This window comes from Cetorhinus maximus, chromosome 9 (genome assembly GCF_964194155.1).
Source record: "Cetorhinus maximus chromosome 9, sCetMax3.hap1.1, whole genome shotgun sequence".
In the NCBI taxonomy this organism is placed as follows: Eukaryota; Metazoa; Chordata; class Chondrichthyes; order Lamniformes; family Cetorhinidae; genus Cetorhinus; species Cetorhinus maximus.
The window spans coordinates 99448624-99474141 of record NC_135887.1 but is presented as its reverse complement, the minus strand read 5'-3'; the positions used below and the strand labels follow the sequence as shown (position 1 = coordinate 99474141).

Here is a 25518-nt window from a genome sequence, read left to right as displayed (position 1 = left end):
AGCTACTCTCCACGTATCTACACAAACAAATAAAAGTTAGGATCTATCAAGCTTGGCTCCGGTCTAGGATCAAGTTTGTCCAGGGGTGACCTCAGCTGGGATCTTAACAAAGTGGGGGCTCTTGCGGAATTTGAAACGCGGACAGTGGGTGATTGGATGCAGAATAATAATTGGTCTGGGACTGGAAATCCTTGACATTGGTGAGGTTTGTGAATCCTTTTAATGAGTACATGGAGGTAAAGAGGTACTGGGCATCGGAACTGGAGTTGCTGTGAGATATATTATATGGGTTGGAATTCAAAATGGCATTGGGGGTTGCTAAGATTTTTTACAGATGGAAAATGTAACTTTGACTGGTTTACAAAAATTAACTAAGAGTAAGCTGAAGGATTTGGCAGATAAGTTGGAGTTGAAATTACCCAAAGGAGTGAGGCAAGTAGACATAGTTGAGATAATAGCACAGCATTTAAAACTGGAAGGGATAACAGAGAGACCACGTTTTCCAGGGAGTGAGTCACAGCTGGAGTAGTGAGACTTCAGTTAGAAATTAAGAAGCTTGAACTTGAACAAGCAAAGGAAATGACAAAACTTGAATTAGAGGCAAAGGAGAAAGAAAAAAAAGGGCAGAAAAAGAATAAGAAAGGGCATTTCAAAGGGAGCAAGCAGAAAGGCAGGAGAAAGAAAGGAAGCTGGAACTGGAATTCCAGGCAAGAGAGAAGGATAAAGAACGAGAGGCAAGGGAAAGAGAGAAGATGTGAGAAAGGGAATACCAGTTTAAAAGTTTGGAAGTTAAGAAAGAGATCTCAGATTCTGAGGAAAGTTCTGATGAGGAAAAAACCTCCAACCTAAAACCTAGTGGTGAGATGTTGAAGTTTGTGCAAGCTCTCCCAAAGTTTGAGGAAAGAGATGTCAGGGCATTCTTTATTTCGTTTGAAAAGGTAGCTAGGCAAATGAAGTGGCAAAAAAATCCTGGACATTACTTTTACAGAGTCGGTTGGTAGGTAGATCTCATGAGGTTTGTGCTTCACTTTCAGAAGAGGCATCAGTGGATTATGATGCAGTAAAAAAGGTTATTCTGAGTGGCTATGAGTTAGTCGCTAAAGCGTACAGGCAGAAATTTCAGAATATAAGGAAACAGCCTGGGCAGACCTATATTGAATTTGAAAGGGTGAAATAAAGTAATTTTGACCATTGGATAAGGGCATTAAAGGTACAGACAATGTATGAAGTTTTTAGGGAAATAATTTTCTTGGAAGAATTTAAAGAATCACTTTCTCTTCTAGTTAGAGCCCATATCGAAGACCAGAAGGTTAAAACAGCTAGACAGGCGGCAGAGATGACTGACCATTATGAATTGGTCCATAGATCTAAACCCTTTTTCCGTTATCCCCATAAACTCGAGAAGGATAGAAGATGGGAAGGTGAAAGGAAAGCAAGTAGTCAGTGAAGAGGAGGGACAGTTGGGAATTCTCAGGAAATTTCTCCTCAAGCTAGAAAGGAAGGTGCTGAGGGTGGAAGTGACATTCGAAAGTCTAAGAGTTTTCGTTGTAACAAGGTAGGACATGTTAGGGCAGATTGCTGGAAATTAAATGGTAGACCCTATTGCAGTAGTAGGAATGCCTAATGAATCCTCAGGAAAGGTTGTGTCAGAAAACGGAATGGTTGTTAAAACTGTAGAAGTAGTACAGGTGAAATATGTTCCCTCATAACATACAGGAAAAGGGGATATGGTTCAGGATAGTCCAGAGAATTCTTCTTTGATTACTGGTGAAGGAAGCCAGGCTAACAGAGGGTCTGGATTCTTTGTGTCAAAGGGAGAAGTGTTCTCTTACTCCAATAAAATAAGTAAGCAGATTAAAATTTTGAGAGATGCAGGGGCAGATCAATCATTGATGGTGGCTGATGGTACAATTTGTGTTCTGGATAGTTTTATGAAGAAAAAAGCATTAAAAGAGGTATTAATGGAATTTATGAACCTGTTGCTTTGTGTAAAGTTAACTTACAAAGTCATTTTGTAAATGGAATTGTTAGGGCGGGAATTATTCCTAGATCACCTACTGAAGACGTGGATTTTATTCTGGGTAATGACTTGGCTAGTGGAGACAGTAATGTGGTAACAATTGTATTGCAGCAGGCACCTGATCTTAACAACCTTCAGGAAACTACTATGGCCAAAAACGAAACACTTATTGCAGATAACAAGCAATTGGAGGAAAACCTGATTAATGTAGAAAACCAACTTTCGTGTGTGAAAGAGGAGTTTGCTAATGAAAGAAGAGAATTGGTTAGATCAATTGAGAACCAGCCACAGAAAATAGAACACTTGACTGAAGACTTGAAATGTCTAAATGATACACTTGTAGAAGCAAATTTAACAAAGGTCAATCTTCAGTTAAAACTTGGGGCAGGATATTGAGGTTGGTGAGCGGGGGGGCCCGCTCGCCGACGCGGGATGACGTCAGGTGGAACTCCTGACGTCACCCCGCGTCATTTCAATTTTCAGGTCTGCAGGAGTGCAGCTGAATCAGCTGTGCGCCCGCCAACCTGTCAACGGCCAGTTGAGGCCATTTAAAAAGTAATTGAACTCGTTTAAGGACCTGCCCGTCCAACCTTAAGGTTGGCGGGAAGGCTGGGAGTGCTGGCGGGCTTCAGAAAAAGCAGGAAACCTCATCCATGGGCAGGATGAGGTCTTGTGTAGGTTTTTAAAAATTTAATAAAAGTTTAATTAAAAGTGATGGACATGTCCCAACTCATGTGACATGTCAGGGAAATTTTATTTTTCTATATTTAACATTTTTGAATTTGGTGCCGATCTCCCTGAGGCAGCACTTAGCCTCAGGGAGAGGAATGCGCTCTTTCGCGCGCATGCGTGAAAGAGCGCACTCTCGGATTAGGGAATCCTCCTGGCTGCACAGGGAGCGCATAGTGCTTCCTGGCGGATGTCACGCTGGGCGGGCTTAATTGGCCCGCCCACGTAAAATGGCGGTGTGCCCCAGATCGGGGGCGCCAAATGGGTCCGTGTCTGCCCCCACACAACCCCCCCGACAGGGGGAAAATTCTACCTTTGATGAACTTCAAGCATCAGCAGTTGCTATGAAATATCAGGGAAAATGCCTTGCAAAAGAAATGGAATTGTTGGTAAATCAGAATAATTGATTGAATGCAGAATTAAAAACCAAAACTAACGAACTGTTAGAACTTCATCAGGAAAAGAGCAATGAGATTCTTGAACTTTGAAGCAAACTGGATGAAAGGGAAAAGAAGATGTGTGATATGGAGTGTCACAATTCCAAAATTGTTCCTCCAAAGAAAAACTCTTTGCTGAATTGTGGTCCAGTTGAGCAAAGAACTGACCCAAGTAACATTACTGGTGTATCAACTTCAGTAATGGACAATATGAAAACAACTAAAGTCTATGCAGAATTGGGAATCAAGAATTGCCAACAAAAAGGACTGAAATCACAAAATGGTCTGGAAAAGTCAATAACCAGACATACTGATTTACAAATGCTTGCCAGTGCTAATATACAAAATACAGCAGCTGGAATCCAGGCAGGTGGACAGTTTGCAAAATACCATTACTTGGAAAGGAGTGGAATGATATAGTTCATAAGAACATAAGAAATAGGAGCAGGAGTAGCAGCATTCAGCCCCTCAACCTTGCTCCACCATTCAATAAGATCATGGCTGTTCTGCTCCAGGCCTCAACTCCTCTGTCGTGCCAGCTCCCCAAAGCTTTCAACTCCCCAATATTTCAAAAATCTACCTACCTCCTCTTTAAATACTTTCCGTGATCTAGCCTCCACAACTCTCTGGGGTAAAGAATTCCAGATATTCACTATCCTTTGAGTGAAGAAATTCCTTAGCATCTCAATTTTACATCAGTATCCCCTTATTCTACGCTCCCTAGTTCGAGATTCCCCCACCAGTGGAAACCATCTTCTCAACATCTACCATGTCAAGTCCCCTCAAAATCTTGTACATTTTAATAAGATCACTCCTCATTCTTCTAAACGCTAATGAATAAAGGCCTAACCTGTTTAGCCGTTCTTGGTAAGTCAACCCCTTCATCCCAGGAATCAGCCTAGTGAATCTCTTTTGAACTGCCTCCAATGCCAGTATATCCTTCCTTAAATATAGGGACCAAAACTGTGCACAGTACTCCAGGTGTGAACTCACTAACATCCTGTAGTTGTAACAAGACTTCCTTATTTTTAAACTCCAACCCCATAGCAATACAGGCTAAAATTCCATTTGCCTTCTTAATTACTTGCTGCACCTGCATGCTAACTTTTTGTCTTTCATGCACAAGAGCACCCAGATCCCTCTGTGCTGCACTTTTTTGGAGTCTCTCTCCATTTCAATAATAATCTGCCTTTTGATTCTTCTTACCAAAGCGCATGACCTCACACTTTCCTACATTAAACTCCATCTGCCAAGTTTTTGCCCACTCACTCAACCTATCTATATCCCCTTGCAGATTCCTTATGTCCTCAATACAACATGCCTTCCCACCTATTTTTGTATCATCAGCAAATTTGGATACATTACACTCTGCTCCCTCCTTCAAGTCATTAATATAGATCATAAGTAATTGAGGCCCTAGGGCTGATCCTTGTGGCACTCAACTAGTTATGTCTTTCTAACCTGAAAAAGACCCATTAATCCCAAATCTCTGAATTCTGTGTGTTAACCAACCCACAATTCATGCTAATACATTACCCCCAACAACGTGAGCTCCTATCTTGTGCAATAACCTTTTATGTGGCACCTTATTGAATGCCTCCTGGAAATTCAAATACACTACACCTACTGATTCCCCTTTATCAACTCTGCTTGTTATATCCTCAAAGAACTCTACCAAATTTGTCAAACATGATTTCCCTTTCACAAAACCATGTTGACTCTGTTTGATTGAGTTAAACTTTTCTAAATATCCAGCTATTTCTTCCTTAATAAAGGACTCTAGCATTTTCCCAATGACAGATGTTAGGCTTACTGGCCTATAGTTTCCTGCTCCTAGTCTCCCTCCCTTCTTGAACAGGGGCATCACATTAGTTTTCCAATCCACTGGGACCCTCCCGGAATCCAGTGAGAGTTCTGGAATATTTCGATAAATATCTCCACTATCTCTGCATCCACTTGCTTTAAAACCCTTGAATGCAGGCCATCAGGTCCTGGCGACTTGTCTGTCTTTAGTCCCATTAGTTTGTCAAATACTATGTCCCTCGTGATAGAGACTGTTACAAGATCTTTCCTCCCATTAGCTCCTTGCTTATCTGATATCTTTGGGATGTTTATGGTGTCCTCCACCGTGAAGACCGATGCAAAATATTGGTTTAAATTATTGCCATTTCCCTGGTCCCCATTATCAATTCACCAGTTGCATCCTCCAAGGGTTCCATGCTTACTTTGTGAGTTATGTAAAAGAATTGAAGGGTTGGACAAATTATGAAGCTCCACAGGGAGAACATAAGTGACTTTGCTCAAAGAGACGTTGAAAAGATCCGTTGAAAATCGGACCTGGAGAAGCAACATAAAAAGTTTAAAGATCAAACCAAACAGGAGTATGAAATGCTTCTGTATGAACATACTAAGCACTTCAATAACATCCTTGAAATGACAAAAAGAGATTTTGACTAGAGAAGAAATGAGATGTTAACACACAAAAATGCCATTTTGACTTTGCTAAATTGAAACGAGACTTTTGGGTTCGGAAAATTAGCTTGAGGATGTGATTATGCCTACAGTGAATGAAAAGGATGATTGGGCTGTAGACTTAAATTAAACATTTTTTGCTGAGTTAAAGACTGGGAATAAGAGGAAAACGGAAGATAGAAGTTGAGTTATGATAATGCTATGTTGTACAAATCCTGCTAATCTTATTACATTTATTGACTTTGTTTAAGTACTTTTTTGTAATTCTATGATATAACATGTTTAACTGTGAAACAAAATGGAAAATTTATTTGTATAGTATCTAATAACCTATTATTAGAGGTTTATGATATTAAGTTTGTGTGAGGCAGATGTAAGGCCATTGTAAAGAAATCTTCACTGTGTGAAGTATTTTTTCCTCCAAGGGGAGGTGTTAGGAAATAGAGATAGTTTAAGTGAGCTTTATTGGTACTTGCGGGTGTTAGGTTTTAGCTTTAATAAGTTTTAGCTTTAAAGTTTAAGTTTAATTTGCATTTCCGTATCTGTGTGTTAAGAAAGGTCAAATGGAGCTTTAGTTTCACTTTAAAAAAGTCCTTGCATTTCTAATAAAGAGTTTTATGAACCCTAAAGAGAAGGTAATCATACAAGGTAGAAGGATTGCACTGTTGCCTAGCAACAGGGGCTCAGAAAAGCAGGTCCCTCTCACAGACACACACACAAAAGAAGAGAAACAGCAGTTGTTTTAAAAGTTGTTTGAGTGCAATTGGTTCTGAAAGTTGCTGCCAGGCGAGACTGGAGCAAAGGGGACAGATAGCCAGTCCCAAGCTAAAGAAAACCCCAAAAATCCAGGGGAGTGGAAGAGGGGAAAGTCCAAAGTAGAACACTAAAAGGAAGAACAGGAACCTGGGAAAAAGTCCTGTTAAGTGAAGTTAAGATTGAGGGGCAGAGGGAAAGGATCCGTGCTTCAGATTTAAAGAGACAAAAGCTGCAGAAAGCAGATTTAAAGTGAGAGCAGCTTGCAAGAGGCAAGAAGGTCCAAAGAGATGGCTGAAGGTCTGTAACTCTTTTCTATGGGCATGTGATGCAGTGGCGTACTGTTGATGACCGAGTCAGAGGGACAGAGTGTGTGGAAGGTAAGATTGGGTTTTTAGTTTCACTTTAAAAAGGTGCTTGCATTTCTAATGAGGAGTTTTAGAAGGATTGCTCGAATGCATGTGGTGACCCAGGGAAGAGGAACATTGGAAGGAGAGTTTGAAACCCCGGAGGTGAACCCTTGCAGAAAGCATCTGAGAGAAAGTGTTGGTTTGGGAGAAGATTCCAAGGCGAGGTCTTGGAGAGTGGAGATTGGAAACGCTCATGTGAAAGACGGAGCGCAGTGAGACTGGTTGGTTCATGGCGTGACAAGTGTCTGGGGGAGCTGAGGAGAGATCCATAGCATTTGGCTGAAGTGGCATCTGTCACTTGGTTTCAGAGTGTGGTGTGTCTGACCACAGGGTGCCATTGGTTTACATAGGCTGTGTACTTACTGTGTACATTAGCGTATAAGATAGCTTTTGTAACTTGTGTTATCCTTACAAATTTGTATACATCTGTAAAGCTTTAGTTGTGGATGAAGGAGTATTGTAATATAGTTCATCTTTTCTTGTTGACTAAATGTTTTATTCTTTTGTTAAAAGTTCATCAGCTGACCCTGTGCCTCTGTTCAGTAGCTACTCTCCACCTACCTAAACAAACAAATAAAAGTTAGGATCTATGAGGCTGGGTTCCGCTCTGGGATCAGGTTGTCCAGCAGTAACCTCAGCTGGGATCGTAACAAAATACCATCATCATTAAAAGAAAGTCAAGGAGGTAGAAGGAATTTTGAAAGAGATTGTCAGTCCCGACTTGTAAAATTGAGTAATTTTAGCCTATTACAATTCTGCCAAGTTTTGTGTCAACTCTTAACCATTCAGAAACCGACATGCACCATACAGAAAACAGCTCCTGGAATGTATAAAAACACTTCTGCTGCTTTGATAAATTGACTCTGAACATTTCCCCAATATTTGTGGTTATGAGCAACCACCATACTTTACTGAAGTTGAATACAGCGCAGCCACAATACATGTTTACGTGTAATTCTATTTTTTACTCTTTGATTCAAAGCCGTACATTTTCTGCACTGGTGCAGCTCAAGGAATTACAATGAGTCTCTTTGTGTGTTGTGGAAGGTTGGTTATTGGTGGGTGGAGTCCCTCTCTGGGAATCTGAACTGCGCCGAGCCGGTAACTGACATGCGGAAGGGGTGGACTCCGGCGCTTGGAGACAGTGGGCAGGCACTGTAGAGCGGAGAGAAAACGGGGACGTTAGCAACAGGGATGGCGCTTCGAGACGAGCTCTTGAAAGTTATCTGGCATGCGTTCACAGCCTTGGATGTCGATAAATGTGGAAAAGTGTCCAAGTCTCAACTTAAGGCAAGTTTGAGGCGCTTTCAATTGAGTTTAGTGTAGTGGGCTGAGTGAGTTGTGCTGGGCTGAGTGGATTGTGCTGGGCTGAGTGGATTGTAGTGGGCTGAATGGGTTGTGCTGGGCTGAGTGGGTTGTAGTGGGCTGTGCTGGGCTGAGTGGGTTGTAGTGGGCTGAGTGGGTTGTAGTGGGCTGTAGTGGGCTGTAGTGGGCTAAGTGGGTTGTAGTGGGCTGTAGTGGGCTAAGTGGGTTGTAGTGGGCTGTGCTGGGCTGAGTGGGTTGTAGTGGGCTGTGCTGGGCTGAGTGGGTTGTAGTGGGCTGAGTGGGTTGTAGTGGGCTGAGTGGGTTGTAGTGGGCTGAGTGGGTTGTAGTGGGCTGAGTGGGTTGTAGTGGGCTGAGTGGGTTGTAGTGGGCTGAGTGGGTTGTAGTGGGCTGAGTGGGTTGTAGTGTGCTGAGTGGGTTGTAGTGGGTTGTAGTGGGCCGTGCTGGGCTGAGTGGGCTGTAGTGGGCTGTGCTGTATTCATGATTGCTGGCAACCAAGTTAACCTGTGGGAGTAATTACAGTCAAGCAGAAAAACACACACACGGTAGCAGTCAGAGAGTGAGAACATTTCTACCGCAGTAGCTGAGGTGCAGCTAACTCTCATTAGACAAAGAAACAAACTTCAACCCTGGCTTGCATGATTCACCTAATCATTGGATAAACTTTTTGAGTCACAGAGGATGTTGCTGAGCCTTTTTTGTCCTGTTTGTAGCCTTGGGGCAGATTTGCATTCTATTTATAAAAAATAACATCGAGGATTTGTTGAATTTTGTGAGTAATATGCATTGATTTTGCTGGTTAAAATTTGAGCCTTGAGGTTTTCTGAGCTAATCAAGTTAGGTTTTTATTGTATTTTTTAACTGCTGAGTACTGTGTAGTGACACTTGCCAATTTTATTTTCTCTTCCTACCCATACTTATTGTACTGTTGTGCCATTTAACAGATAATAGGAATGGTCTGCTGGTAGTTAAATATGACGCTAAGGTTGTGAACACTTGGATTCAACCATAGACAGTTGCTAAGGAGAGAGATAGAATTGATGGTTAGGGAATGAGATTTGTAGCAGAAACCAAAAACTATGGTTTTGTTCTCACCAACATTTATTTGGGGGAAAATTCTGTTCATTAAGTTCTGTACGTTGGATAAGCAGTCTGATAATTAAGAGACTGTGGAGGGATCGAGAAAGCTGTTATTGAGGTGGGTGACTTGGTGCGGTCAGTATACATGTGAAAACTGACAGTGTGATATCACTAGAGATAAAAACAAAAAGCTAAAAGCTACTGCGGATGCTGGAAATCCAAAACAAAAACAGAATTCGGCAGTGCCGAAGGGCCATGAAGGCTCGAGGCGTTGGCTGATTTCTTCTCCGCCGGTGCTGCCGGGCCTGCTGAGTTTTTCCAGGTAATTCTGTTTTTGAGTGTGATATCACTGATGAATAAGAGGCCTAAGGTAAACCTTTGGCAGACACCAGAGGTAACTGTGAGGGAGCGAGAAGAGAAACCGTTGCAGGTGATTCTCTGGTTACATCTGGATAGATGGGATGCACACGTTGAGTTTCTTTCCAAGCAGCTGGACGAAGACGGAGAGGCATTGGAGGAGGGCGGTGTGGACAGCTGTGTCAAAGGCTGCAAACAAGTTGAGAAGGATGAAGAGGGATATTTTACCAATGAAAGCGGATAACTTATTGTCTATTGATGAGTTGTTGGCAGAAATTAAGATAAATTTACAGAGCAGTTAGAAATAATGTTAAATGAATAGCAGCCAGCATGGATCTGTTTAAAAACACACTTCGCCTGATAAATTTCTGTTTTTTGAAGAAGTGATCAATTATGTGGATAAAGGTAACTTGATAAATATGGTAATGTTTTTCATATTTAATAGTGTGGTTTGTTACAAAAATTTGGTCCTACCAGTTAAGTCTAACAGTATGGTTAGAAAAATGAAAGCAAAATGCTACGGTTAGAAAGTTGGTAGAGGGGTGGGGGGGACAGAGAAGAGGAAGAGATAAAGATAATGGATGTGTCTTGTTTGGAGAAGGTTGGAAAATGTTATGCCTTAGAGATCAGTGCTGGCTTCTTAGTTAGATGTAGATGATATAGCTTTGGACATGGAAAGCAGGTTATCAGATTGTTTTGATGACACAAACAACAAGAGGGACTCTTCAAGGGGACATAGTCTAGCAGAATGGGCAGACAGGTACAGATGCAACTTAAAGTGGAAAAGTGTAAGTTATCTTTGGGAGAAAAAAGAAACAAGTATGGGAGCATACATTAAGTAGAAAGATACTGTATACCTACAAATTCAAATACATTCTCTGAATGTGAATGTCGAGATCATTAAAAAGGCGAATCACTCTTCACAAATTGAGAAATAGAGTACAAAATAATTATACAACTCAATGCTTTAGTGAATTTGAACAGCCAATTGCATAAATGACCATGAGGTCAATGTTAGGGTAGGGGATTATGGTCAGGGGGAGATTCGATATTCTGGAACTATTTTCACTAGAGTTGAAACAGTTTAGGGGCGATTAAAGTTTTTAGGAATTTTTTTTTATGCAGGAAATTGTTGGACCAGTGAATGCTTTACCAAAGGGAGGAGCTGAGGGAGAAATTCAAGACTTTTAAGGGAAAAGTAGATTAGCACTTGAAGCAGAAGTAGGAGGCATTCAAAGGGGAAATTCATGGGGTTCAGAGTAAACATGTTCCCACAAAGGAAAAGGGTGGGGTGGCCAGATCTAGAGATCTCTGGATGTCAGGGAGCTTGCAGGGTAAGATAAGGCAGAAACAGAAAGTTTATGTCAGACATCAAGAACTCAATTCTACAGAAAGCTGAGAGGAGTATAGAAAGTGGAGGGGTGAAATCAAAGAGTGGGCATGAAAGAATATTGGCAAACGAAATTAAGGGGAACCCAAAAATATTCCAACAATACATTAAGAGTAAGAGGATAACGAAGGAATGAATAAGGCCCATAAAAGACCAAAAAGATAACCTATGTGTGGAGACACAGGATGTGGGTGTGGTTCAGAATGAATATTTGGTTTATCTTCACAAAAGAGGGGGAACAATGCAGACATTGTAGTTAAGGAGAAGTGTGAAAAATTCGATGTGATAACAAGTCCTCTCTCCCTATGTTTAAGGGGATTAGCACCCGTGAAAGTGGATAAATCACCGCGGCCAGGTGAAATGTACCCCAGGCTGTTAAAAGAAGCCAGGGAGGAAATAGCGGAAGGTCTGACCATAATTTTTCAACCCTCACTTGATACAGATGTGGTTCTGGATGCTTGGAGGTCTGCTAACGCTGTACCTTTGTTTCAAAAGGGAGCGAGAGATGGGCCAAATAATTACAGGCCAGTCAGTCTGACCTCGGTGGTGGGCAAATTATTGTAATCAAATCTGAGGGACAGGATAAACTGTCACTTAGAAAGGCATGGATTAATCAAGGACAGTCAGCATGGATTTGTTAAGGGAAGGCCGTGTGTAATAAATTTAATTGAATTTTTTGATGAAGTTACAAGGAGGATTGATGAGGATAGTGCAGTTGATGTGGTCTACATGGACTTTAGCAGAGTTTTTGGCAAGATCCTACGTGGCAGACTGGCTTAAAAAAAAAAGGCCCATGGGATCTATGGAAATGTAGTAGGCTGGATACAAAATTGGCTCAGTTGCAGGAAACAAAATAATTGTTGGTGGATGTTTTTGCGACTGGAAGGAAGTTTCCAGTGGGGTTCTGCAGGAGTCTGTACGAGGTCTTTTGTGGTACGTATTAATGATTTGGACTTAAATATAGTGGGAATGATCAAAAAGTTTGCAGATGACACAAAAATTGGCTGCGTGGTAGATAGCAAGGAGAATTGCTGTAGACTGCAGGAAGATATCAATGGACTGGGCAGATAGGCAGAAAAGTGGCAAACGGAATTCAACCCAGGGAAGTGTGAGGTGATGCATTTGGGGAGGTCAAACAAGGTATGGGAATACACGATAAATGGGAGGATACTGAAAGGTGTAGAGGAATTGAGGGATCTTGGAGTCCCTCAATTGTCTACAGACCCCTGAAGGTAGCAGGACGGTTTTATAAGGTGGCTAAGAATACATGGAATCCTTTCTTTTATTAGCCGAGGCATAGAATATAAGAGCAGGGAGGTTATGGTGGATCCACATAAAACATTAGTTAAGCCACAAGTTGAGTACTGTGTGCAGTTTTGGTCACCTCATTACAGACAGATTGTAATTGCATTAGGGAGGGTACAGTGGAGATTTATGAGGATGTCAGGACTGAAAAATTGCAGCTCAGAGGAAAGATTGGATAGGCTGGGGTTGTTCTCCTTGTAACAGAGGAGGCTGACGGGAGATTTTATTGAGATGTACAAAATTGTGAGGGGCCTGGATAGAGTGGATGGGAAGGACCTATCTACTTTAGCAGAGGATCAGTGACTAGGGAGCATAGATTTAAAGTGATTGGTAGAAGAATGAGAGGGGAGCTGAGGAAATGTTTTTTCCCCCAGAGAGTTATAGGGGTCTGGAACTCACTGCCTGAAAGGGTGGTTGAGGCAGAAACTCTTAACTCATTTAAAAGGCGTCTGGATATGCACCTCAAGTGCCGTAACCTGCAGGACTACGGACCAAATGCTGGAAAGTGGGATAAGGCTGAGTGGCTCATTTCTCGGCCAGTGCAGTCATGATGGGTCAAGTGGTCTCTTTCTGTGCGTAAACCTTCTATGGTTCTAAGAAGGTAAAGGGCTATGAGGAAGAGAATAAGATTGTGGGTTTTAGTTTTGGATTGTGCTAGAAAAGATCTGACCAACATGATGGGTAAAATGCTCTTCTGCTCTTCTGTTGTAAGCTCCTTGAATTCTGTGGTATAATGTCATTGTGTCAGAGAGGGCATTGATGCATTCCAAAATCCACTGCCTGATTGCACAACCATGAATCAGGAATTAATGGTGCAAAGTCTGCCTCTGAATTGAGACTTACGTCAATATTGTGTTCTCAGGTGTAAATCAGCTGCCATATTCTTTGTCTTAAAGGTTGAATTTCCCCTTATTTTAGGTGAAACTCAATACAATTTATATGTTGTAAAATTCAGCGTCTTCCGCCATTCAGAATTTTGGTTTAGATTTGCTACATTATATTTTTCCTGTTATGCATGTTGCAAGCCAATAAAGTGAATAATTAATACAGATTGGCTGCGGCATAAATTATAGCAAGCGAAAATTGAGGCTATAAAAAGTTCAGACTGTTAAGTTTGTGCATTTTTTTGTCAATCTAGCTCTCAATTTAATAAATGTGCTGTATGCATTTGGCATTATAAGCTGAGTGTTTTAACTCCTAGTGCATGAGGGGTAAAGTGGTAAAGTCATAAGGTATTGTTAAAACAGTGTTTCCGAGAACTGTCGAGCTTGTCATGTATCTATTGTCATCTATTAGGAAATGATATTTCAACAGTCCTGGAACACTGAAGTAATTGGTTACAGGGTGCTGAATGCATTTAGAATCATTAACTGAGTGCTCGATCTGCCACAGTCAGTCTGTATGAAATGCTATTCCCTTTATTGGCTTGCAACATGCATCAGGAATAATACAATAATGTTTTAATATTTTAAGAATACAATAATAACCTAAACCAAAATTCTGGTAGGTACAAACCACTGGAACTTATGACATAAATTGTACCGAGTTTAACTTAACTTCTATTTTACCTTATTAAAATCTCCACTTTCTTTATAAAAGCATGTACAACAGTAGGCTCTTTACTTTCTTTTAGTTACACTCTTTTACTTTTTAATTCATGATTGTTGATAACCACTGCCAGATTGTACAGCCGTGATCAGAGATGATTCTTGAATTTGATTCTGAAGTCAAATGGAAGGAGCCATAGTCACCAGGAATTGCATTGAATTGCATAAAATTTTACAACACAGAAACAGGATCAACAGATCTCTGCTGTTTATGCTTTGCACAAGCATAAGATCAAAGATCCTTCCACTTTACCTCATCTCACTCTATTAACAAATTCTTTTATTACTTTCCTCCTCAAACTTATCTAGCCTTCTCTTAAATGCATGTGATTTTGTTTCATCCACTCCATAACTTAGTTCCTTAAGCTCTGCCCTACACCTGTCACACTGCAAGGAAAAGATTGTAAAATGTTTTGTGTTAAGTGGCTATGTTTATCTTCTTTATGCTTTCAGCTTTAATCTTTGCTTGCTGGAGCACCATTAATATTATCAGCACTTGCTTTTAAAAAAATCTTAAAGTAGAAATAAAAGATGTTAAAAGTAACATTCTCAGTGGTTTTTAAAGCGGAAATGATGAGTTTTTAAATAGTACGAATAAATTACAGAAAAGATATAACATCTATTTGCAATGTTCAGATAAGCACTTCTTGTATGAAAGATCCTTCACACTGGCCTTGGAAGGCAGGATTTTAAAACCATCAAAGTGCAAAATCTAAACAGGCACCTTTTGTCTACTTCACGCAATAAAGGTCTCTTATGATAACTTGAATCCAAGAAAATGAGAATTCAAACACTATTGAGAGATTTTCAAAAGGATTGTCTATGTAAATTGTTGAAATGATGAATGCACTTGGTTGAAATCTGGTTGAATACTATTGTAGCTACATTATTAAAAACACTCTGAAACAATGTTGCCCTGAACAGGGTAGCTGCCATTTATAAATGCAAGGCCACAAGTATGTTTGTAATAACTTAGTTAATTTTTCTGTTTTCTTTAATTTACTTTGCCTCTGGCTCCTTCTGGTACCTTGTTTGAATGGCTATTTTGATTCATGTATGAACTGCCAATCTGCTCATTCACACTTTCACCTCCACCTTGTCACCCATCTTCACTTCCTTAAGCTTAAGGAATGCAGGTTTGAATGCTTGTGGCACACAACAGCTTTAGCCACTCATTAACAGATCTGGCTGGACTACATCAGGTTCTGCTCTCCGCTGCAGAATTGCACACTACCACAGGTTCATCTTGGAATGCAAACATAAACCCAGTGTATTTTTCTCACTTCTTCTTAAACCACACTTGTCTGCTCCTCAGCTCCAACAACGTGCAGGAATATCACAGTCTTCAGTAAACGGTTTGAGCTCACTCGTTCAGCTGCCTCTGCTGCTTCCATCACTTCCCCTAACCTACCAATCTGCACTTCTTCCAATGTTCTGCCTAAACTCGCATCTTTCTCTATTTTCTCTCCCATCTGCCTTCAGGCCCTCTCCAAGCATCTTGTTCACTGGACCGATCTCCTGCTTTCCCAACCCCATTTCAACTGAACTGTTGATCACCCAACTTCCATTTCCTGGATCCCATACTAGCAGATATTGTAAACAATGCACTCTGCTCAGTATTAACCCCTCCCTTTCAAATCTATAGAATTAATCCCTTTCTCAAAAAAGTTCATCCTTGTCCTTGCTCTCTTTTAAGACAACTGACTCAACTTCAACTTCTCTTTCCTCTCAACTCCTTGAACATAGCCATAGAGTTATACAGCACAGAAACAGGCCCTTCGGCCTATCGTGTCCATGCCGGCCATCAAGAATCTATCTATTCTAAACCCATTTTCCAGCACTTGGCCCGTAGCCCTGTATGCTATGGCATTTCAAGTGCTCATCTAAGTACTACTTAAGTGTTGTGAGGGTTCCTTCCTCTACTACCCCCTCAGGCAGTGATATTGTCACGTCTCAAATCTTGCCCATCTTTCACACAACTCCATTTGAACTCCTCCAAACTCTTCCGCCCCGACACAGCGCTGAAACATCCCTAATTAAAATTACAGTGGCATCCAGTATTCACGATCTAGTGTTCCTATGATCATGGTGCACAATTTATCCTTGCATACTTCTCGAGCTGCCTGCAACCTTTGACATGTTTGACCATGGCATTCTCTTCTAATGAGAAGCTGGGTGGGTCTGTCCTTGCTGCTTTCATTCCTATTCAGTAGTAGTTAGAAAATCTCCACTGGCTTCTCTTCCCACCCCCACAACGTTACCTCTGGAGTCCCCTAAGGATCTATCCTTGGCTCCCTGTTATTTCTCATTTACCAGCTGCCTTTGATTTATGTTACAGCCAGGAGCGAGGCAAACTGAACTTCTTTATTCTCTCACCGTCTGTCCGTAAGCAAAGGTGTTTTTGAATTATTTTTATAGTAGGCTTGACGTGTTTCACCAAACCCTCAGTTTGTGTGGGCCAATTTTATAAGTGTCACATAGCAAACTCTCTTTATGATTAACTCTGCAAGTTAGTTTATTTCAAACTGTAGGTGGTTGGGGGGAGGCACACAAGTATACGCACAGAGTAACGGGGGCGGGTGGGGGGGGGGTGGGGGAGGGGGATGGATATAAAAAAAGGGAGTTTTTATATGATGGATAATGGATACCAACAGTAAAAGAACCACAGAAATGAATATTAATGATTTCCAAAGTCCACAAAAAGTCAGAGTCTGCAGGGTATTTCCCTCATGGCATCAAAGTTCAGTCCAGATGAGTTCCTGGTTGGAGACAGAAATACAAATCCTTAAAACGAAAGACGTTGCAGCACAATGATTTCTGTGCTTAGACACTTGGCAGGTGATGATCAGAGATTTTTATAGACAAAAAAGGTTTGAGGAGTTGAGACACGGTTACCAGCTGCTTGGTCAGCTGGGAGTCCTGCTGTAGTTCTGATTGCTGAATCACCAATTAATCAATCTGAGGCTTTCTCAGTTCGCAAAGGAATATAGAGATTTAAAATGGTCACTTGAGTCATGTGACCTTTTTTCTCACTATGATTTCAAAAGGGGTGTTTATTTAGTGTCTGAGGCTGGCTTTGGTTTCAAGACTGATAAGTCCCAGCTATTAGCTTTCGAAAGAGTCACCGTCCATGTTGCGGTTCTTGAGTTGAGAAGCCATTGTCTGGACAAACCCTCTGACTCTGCTTAGAAGGGTAAGCTTATCAAAATGCAAAAGATATCCATTGTTCCCTCAATGGTCCCCTTTTGAAATGGACCTGGATAGTCCCAGGTGTGAAATGGGTCTGTTAACAACTCTGCAGAAATAACAAGTTTCTATCTGCGAGTCCCCTGGTTTTGTAATTATAATGCACTTACAATTGGGTGTGAGATTCCACAATGATGAGAGGAGGATTCTTTTGTTCTTGTAACTCCTGTTTGGAAGCTTCCGGAACAAAGAGTCAATCCTATGGTCATGTGACTTGTATCAGCCATCTTGTTAAGTTCAGCAGAAAGTCCATTTTAAAAATAGCAAAAAAAGGAATAAAGTCTGATGTACACAGTTTGGATTTCTTTCATGTCTTATTGACATAACAGTTACAACATCCAAAGACATGAAGTCAGGTTCCACATGTACACTCTACCTCAGCCCCAACTCTCTCGACCTCTACCACCTCTGTGTTGTCAGATTGCTTTGTCCAATAGCCAGTCTTAGATGAGTGAAAATATCCTCTGACTAAATTATTCTCTCACCATCAATTCCATTCTGTTGTTTATCACTTTCTCTGGTTGATCCAAGCTGCTTTAGCCTTAGTGTTCTATTTCACCGGAAGTGAGATTCCCAGCCCATGTCTTCTCCATGCATCTCCGTAATATCGCCCTTTGCCACCTCTGCTGAAGCCCTCATCCATGCTTATGTTACCTTCAGATTACTCCTTTACTCCCCTGGTTGGCCTCCCATCTTCACGCTCCACAAACTCAACCTCCTTCAAAACTCTTGTGCCAGTATCTTAACTCACACCTAGCTCGTTCAGCTATCATCCTGATGCTTGCTGCCTTATACTGGCTCCCAGAAAACGAATGCCTTGATTTTAAAATTTCTTATGTTCACGTTCAAACCCTTCCATTGCTTTGCCCCCTCTACATTTGTAACCTCCTCCAGTCCTACAAGCATCTGAGACTCTGTGTTCTTCCAATTCTGCTTCTTGTGCGCACTCTGCTTTCTTCACACCATCACTGGTGGTCATACCTTCAGCTAGCTAGCTCTTAAACTCTGCAATTCCTTCTCTAAAGCTCTCCATCTATTGCTCCTTTAAGATGCTCATTAAAACTTACTTCTTTGACCCAGGTTTTAATCACCTGTCCTAGCATCTCTTTTGGCTCAATATCAATAGTCATCTGATTACGTTCCTGTGAAGTTGGATAGACCGTCAAAGAGCTGCCAGCATGTGTGGAATTATATGCACATCAGAGAAGGAATGAGACTCCATACTTGAGAAATTAAATTTTCAGTACCAGAAGGATAATTTATTGCAAGTATGATTTATCTCACAGTTAAATTCACTTATACCTGGATGCACCAGTCCTAACTTTTTCTGACATGTTTTGTGGAGATTTAGTGGGTGATTACCACACTTGCCTGCAATACTTGGATTTCAATGTCAAGTCTATCAACAAGTATTTGTATAGCGCAGTGTGTGGAAGAGCAAGGTAACTTGAATAGCATGTCCCGGAGTTCTGCATTTAACTCTATGCATGTGTTCTTCAGGCAGCAATAGCTGATGAACACCATAATAATGGTGAACGCTAATGTGAAATCTGGGCTCATATAGTAAAAGTCGATCTGTGATGTTTTATTCCCACTCAGATGAAAGCACTGTCGCTTGCTGATGTGCATATAATTCCACACATGCTGGCAGCTCTTTGACGCTTTATCCAACATCAATCTTCATGTGAGCCTAGACTGTGAGTGGCAGCTGGGTATTCAACCATAGAGCCACATTGTAGCCATGTCCAATCTTGCGCAGATGAGCACTTTCTATATGTGGTAATGTGGTGTAGGAACCCTGGCTGACATTTCCACCACTGTCCCCCAACCCGCCCATCTCCCTCCACCGCAAACCGAGGCTGGTGAGGGTAGTTGTTAAAAATTTGTAGTCAAAACTTAATGTTTTGCAGTAAATCTAATAAAAATTACCCGGATAATTTGTTTCCTGAACATTACTTATAAAATTCTGTAAAACTGCATACTTGCGAATCATTTTGTTCCTGAGTCTAATCCAATAGGTAGCATCATTTTGGTTTTGTTTGTTTCCCTATGACTTTTGCTGTTTCCTGTTCACCTTTCCTAACTTCAGTGTAACAATGTCTAGTGGCAATCAGGGGTCCAATGAAAATCTAGTTGCTATTCTGAATGTTACCCAGCAGTTGAAGAGTGCCTTTAATCTTTTGGTTTGTGTTAATCTTTACAAACTCTGGAGAGAGAAAAGTTCAGGAGAGATATTCAAAGATTCTTAAGAAAGGGTACAGATAAATTGAAGCTTGATGATATGCTTGAGATTGCCACAAGCTGGAGAGTCAGGAAACCAGACTGTTTAGATGTAACCATTTATGCAGAGGATAATAAATGTGAGGAATGGAATGAACAAAATGGCAGGTGAAGTGGAAAAGGTTCAGGGAAAATTGGATTGTTATTTGAGGGAGTAGGCGATTGGAAGTCTGTGGGAGAGGATTCTTTTCGAGTTCAGTACTTTCCTAAGTTTCCATGTTGAAGATTTGAAGTTCCCTGTTAAATAAGTGCACTGTAGCTGGAATAAAGGTAAAAAAAAAAAATCACTATGAAACCACAAAAATGTAGTATGGCATAAACTTTTGTTAGTGGACAGAAAATGTAGTTTTGACTGTGTCTATAAATAGCCACCTTAGCTCTTAAATTGATAAATTTCCAACAATAAAAAAAGAACTCCCATAGGGATCATTGTTTATGTTAAAGTTTGATGCTGTCTGTTAAAGATAAGCTGCTTTTGTACAGTTTGGAATGGGGCCTTTTGGTAACCTGTTGTACAGTTCTCTATTAATAAATAATTCTAATTGTGAAGTTTTGACTCAGTCAGAAAATTGAAAGTTTAAGTCCCACCAAAGCATTGAGTCCATATTCTACATTCATGTTTGCAGCACTGACAAAGTGCTGTGCCGTTTGTTGGAGGTGCCAACTTTCAGATGAGATTTTAAACTAAGGCCCTGTTTGTCTTCTCAGGTGGGCATAAATGATCACATGGCACTATCAAAAGAAGAGAAAGAAGTTCTGCAAGTACCCTGGCCAACATTCCTCCCTCAGACAACAGCACTTTAAAAAAAAAATCTGGTCATTTTATTTATTTGCCATTTGTTTGACCTTGCTGTGCGCAGATTTTTTAATTCATTCATGGGATGTAGATATTGCTGGCAATGTCATCCCTAATTTCCTTTGAGAAGGTGGTGGTAAACTACTTTTATTCACCACTGCAGTCCATGTGTACACCCACAGTGCTGTTAGGGAGGGAGTTCCGGGACTCTGACTTAGTGATAGTGAAGGAACTGTGATATATTCCCAAGTCAGGACGGTGCGTGACTTGGAAGGGAACTTGCTGACGGCGTTCCCATTTGCCTGCCACCATTCTTCTTCTGCGTGATAGAGGTCATGTGTTTGGAAGGTGCAGTTGAAGGAAACAGCAAGTTGCTGCAATATGTCTTGTAGATGCTACAAGCTGCAGTCATGGTATGCCTATGGTGGAGGGAGTGAATGTTTAAAGGGGTGCCAATCTAGTGGGCTGATTTTGGTCTGGATGGTGCTGAGCTTCCTGAGTGTTGTTGGAACTGCACTCATCCAGGCAAGTGGAGAGTTTTCCATCACACACCTGACTTTGTGGAGTCAGGAGGTGAGTTACCCGCCTCAGAATTTGCAGCCTCTGACCTGCTCTTGTAGCCACAGTATTTATATGGCTGGTTCAATTCAGTTTCTGGTCAATGATAACCCCCAGGATGTTGGTGGTGGGGGCATTCAGCAATAATAATGCCATTGAATGTCAAGGCGAGATAGTTAAATTCACTTTTGTTGGAGATGCTTGACACTTGCCACTTATCAGGTCAAGCTTGAATGTTGTATGGGTCTTGCTGCATATGGACAGGGATTGCTTCAGTATTTGAGGAGTTATGAATGGAATTGAGCACTGCAATCATCAGTAAACAGCCCACTTTTGACCTTATGATGGAGGGAAGATCATTGATAAAGCATCATTGATGAAGATGGTTGGACCTAGGATACTACCCCGAGGAACCCCTGCAGTGATGTCCTGAGGCTGAGATGATTGGCCTCCAAACACAACCACATCCTTTGTGCAAGGTATGACTCCAACCAGTGGAGAGTTTCCCTCGATTCCCATTGATTTCAATTTTACTAGGGCTTCTTGATGTTGCACTCAGTCAAATGCTGCCTTGATATCAAGGGCAGTCACTCTTGCCCTCTTTCCCTAGATAACAATACTAACTAGTGTTCCCCCATTTGCGCAGCCCTTTTGGACTGTGCAATCCTTTTAGATTGTTGCGCAGTCATGCTCATCTTGAAGGAAACGCTGCTTGTACAAGACCTGTTTGTCCCGTGTGGCACACTTTCAATGGTACTTAGATGGAATGTTGATATTACTCTTCAAAAGTAATCCATTGATTGTACTGTTGAACATCATGATGACAATGAGTGCTATATTAATGCAAGTTCTTTCTTTCTTGATAGTTTGTTTTATCTAGTCAGATTTCCTTTCTGAACATTAGAGATGCCAACTGCTTTGTAAGACAGAGGAAATAGCCCTTAAACCTCACTAATGTTTTATTTTTAATTTTATTGAAACAGGTTCTTTCACACAGCCTTTGTACAGTATTGCAAGTACCTCATAATCCAGTGGCTTTGGAAAACCACTTTAAGGATGATGACGAAGGACCAGTTTCTAACCAAGGATACATGCCCTATTTGAACAGGTTTATCTTGGATAAGGTAATTTTTTTTGATTAAATTGATATCTAACTCAAGCTGTGAAACTCCATTTTGATTTGCAGTTATAGTTCCAGTACAGCTACAACACTGGCATCTACTTGGCTATGTGGAAAATTGCCCATGTATGGCCTGTACACAAAAAGCAGGAGAAATCCAACCCGACCAATTACCGACCCATCAGTCTATTCTCAATCGTCAGTAAAGTGATGGAAGTGGTCATCAACAGTGCTATCACGCGGCACTTGCTTAGCAATAACCTGCTCACTGGCACCCTGTTTGTGTTCCGCCAGGGCCACTGAGCTCCTGACCTCATTACTGCCTTGGTTCAAACATGGACAAAAGAGCTGAACTCCCAAGGTGAGGTGAGAGTGACTGCCCTTGACATCAAGGCACCATTTGAATGGGTGTGGCATCAAGGAGCCCTAGTAAAACTGGAGACAATGGGAATCATTGGTTGGAGTCATATCTAGCACAAAGGAGGATGGTTGTGTTTGTTGGAGGTCAGTCATCTCAGCTCCAGGACATCACTGCAGGAGCTCCTCAGAGTAGTGTCCTAGGCCCAACCATCTTCAGCTGCTTCATCAATGACCTTTCCACCATAAAGTCAGAAGTGGGGCTGTTTGCTCATGATTGCACAGTGTTCAGCACCATTCGTGACTCCTCAGGTACTGAAGCAGCCCATGCCCAAATGCAGCAAGACCTGGTCAATAACCAGGCATGGGCTGACAAGTGGCAAGCAACATTCATGCCACACAAGTGCCAGGCAATGACCATCTCCAACAAGAGAGAATCTAACTATTGTCCCTTGACATTCAATGGCATTACCATCACTGAAACCCCTACTATCAACATCTTGGGGGTTACCATTGACCAGTAACTGAACTGGACTAGCCATTTAAATACTGTGGCTACAAGAGCATGTCAGAGGCTAGGAATCCTGTGGCAAATAACTCACCTCCTGACTCCCTAAAACCTGTCCACCATCTACAAGGCACAAGTCAGGAGTGTGATGGAATACTCCCCACTTGCCTGGATGAGTGCAGCTCCCACAACACCCAAGGAGCTTGACACCAGCTAGGACAAAGCAGTCCGCTTGATTGGCACCACATCCACAAACATTCACTCCCTCCACCACCAACGCACAGTGGCAGCAGTGTGTACCAGCTACAAGATGCACTGCAAGAATCCACCAAGGCTCTTTCGACAGCACCTTCCAAACCCATGACCACTGCCATCTAGCAGGACAAGAGCAGCAGATAAATGGGAACACCACCACCTGGAAGTTCCCCTCCAAGTCACTCACTATCCTGACTTGGAAATACATCACCATTTGTTCATTGTTGCTGGCTCAAACTCCTGGAACTCCCTTCCTAACAGCACTATGGGTGTATCTACACTGCATGGACTGTAGTGGTTCAAAAAGGCAGTGCACCACCACTTTCTGAAGGGCAACTAGGGATGGGTAATCAATGTTGGCTCAGCCAGCGAAGCCCACATCCCATGAATGAATTTTTAAAAATGCAGCTCTTGTAGTAAAATGAGTGCCTACTGATTTAAGTGTGACCCTCAAGATAGTACACTCCTTTGAGTCAGATGTTGGTGGTGCCATCTTTCAGATGAAATGTTAAACTTGAGGCCCTGTCTGCCCCTCAGGTGTAGGGTTGCCAACTCTGGTTGATCGTATTCCGGGAGATGTTGGCGGAAATGCTGTCACTGAAGGATTTCTGAGTGAAATTGGGATTAATTTAAAGCAAGAATTTTGTGGAAAAAAGATGAAAATTTCGCAGATCATCAGAAGCATGATATGTTGCCTTATTTATTTTAATCACCTGGTGATTCAGTGCCTCTTTCTGGGATGGAGCCAGAGGGTTTCAGACACGGACCCCTGCCTGCTTCTTCTCCCTGGGATCATCAGCCGCAGTTCAGCAGCGGTTGGGTGGTGGGTCTTATCCATGGAAGCGGAGCGGGGCTCATTTTTGGTCACTGCCCAGGAAGGGATGAGCTGGCACTGCTGACACCCGGTATCATGGATCCGACTTATTTCCTGCTCCTCGACAACCTATCGGTCAGTGCTCTGGGGCAGGGGTGGGAGCGGTGGAGCCTCTGGTTCCCTTCCAGCACCTTCACACCCATGTGGGACCCCAACTCTCCATCTATGCCAATCAAAATCTTGCTGAAAACCATCATCCTGATGTACTCGGCGGTGATAAGGGTGACCACAGGTCTGCTGTCAGTAACTTCTCCGCTTGTTCCTTCTGCCTGTGTGCATATGTAGATAGACAGGTGCAAACTACCTTTTACTCAATGTCCCTTTCGCTGCTGCACTGGCTCAGTAGTTGTACGAGGCACCAATTGATCCCTATCATAGAAGTTCAGGAACACTGCACAGACTTCTCTCTACGCTTGTCTATCACTGTTAACAGAAATTAATGTCCATTTAAAGGGTGAAATTTGTTCCTATTTGATGGGCTGTTATTTCCTTTTCAGTTTGAGTATTTCTTACCTGAGAATGCATGGTGGCATCGAGTTTGATCTAGTAGACTGAAGCTCAGAGCAGGGCAGCATCGTCCAGTGAAATTTAAACCCACACCAACCCTATCGCAGTCTGCTAAAAGTCCCAGCCAATTGGGGTGGTCCTGGCTTTTTTTTTCTAGTTTTAAGATTTGAATTTGATTGGACAGCGCTGCATCGGATCCAGCTGTGGCTCGGAAGTGCTGGTTTTCTTAAAACAGTGTTTTAAAATCTCACAGAATGCTTTCTTTGGCCACTGGGAGATTGATGCTGATTCCGGGAGGGGTTGGCAACCCTACTTGGGTGGATTTATTTTACGAAGAACAGGACTGTTCTCCTGATTCCCTGGCCAACGTTTATCCATCAAACAACATTGCTAAAAACTGATTAGCTGGTTGTTTACTTCATTACTGTTGATGAGACCTTGCTATGTACGAATTGGCTGCCGCATTTTCCTTCATGCCAAAGGTTCGTACACTTCAAAAAGTACTTCGTTGTTGTGAAGCATTTTGGGATGTCCCAAGGTAAAAGGCACTAAGCTCTTTCTTTCCGTGAGTGAACCTGATTTTTTTAACCCTATACATAACACGACAGAAGGAAAATTGCCAATGCGATGAGAGGAGTGCTTCACTTTGTCGATCTCAGCGCTTGTCTAAATTCCAGTTGGGCGATGTCATGCCTTCACATTGATGCTAAAGCACATCGAAAAGAGTCAATTTTTTAGTTCCATTGCTGCCATAATTGTAACATAAAAGCAAAATGCTGTGGATGTTGGAAATCTGAAATAAAAACAGATAGCATCTGTGGAGAAAGGAGGAGTTAATGTTTCAGGTTGATGACCTTTCATCAGAATGCCATCCTAATCATGTATTTTAAAAAATGAAAACAGAGGAAGCAGATTTCTTATAATGGAGGAAGAAGCATTTTTTTTAAGCCCCACAATTGAAAATACCACAATGAGATTCAAGAGAGTGAATATGCTTATTTGGAGATTGTGCAACTTCCCCTCCCTTGACACACATTTCGATTCTGCACACTGCTTTTTTTTTAGTTATTTGTGTAATGACCACAAGAATATTTCTGTGCTTTTTTTTGCAAACTTCAGGAAACACATTTTTCC

The 25518-nt window shown here is 41.7% G+C and overlaps 1 protein-coding gene across 3 annotated transcripts in view; it reads left to right on the top strand.

Annotated features, from left to right (window-relative positions):
* Positions 1-7636: 7636 nt before the first annotated feature.
* The window catches only part of swap70b (switching B cell complex subunit SWAP70b), a 141609-nt gene continuing 123727 nt past the window's right edge, over positions 7637-25518 (top strand). Inside the window, exons 1-2 of one of the 3 annotated variants that reach the window (XM_078549193.1) lie at positions 7637-8111; positions 21747-21887. In XM_078549193.1, the coding sequence (XP_078405319.1) occupies positions 8016-8111; positions 21747-21887 (237 nt within the window). In that variant the 5' untranslated portion in view covers positions 7637-8015. Of the gene's footprint in view, positions 8112-21077; positions 21243-21746; positions 21888-25518 lie in introns of those variants that run through there. The other 2 variants (XM_078549195.1, XM_078549194.1) reach the window with 2 other exon arrangements.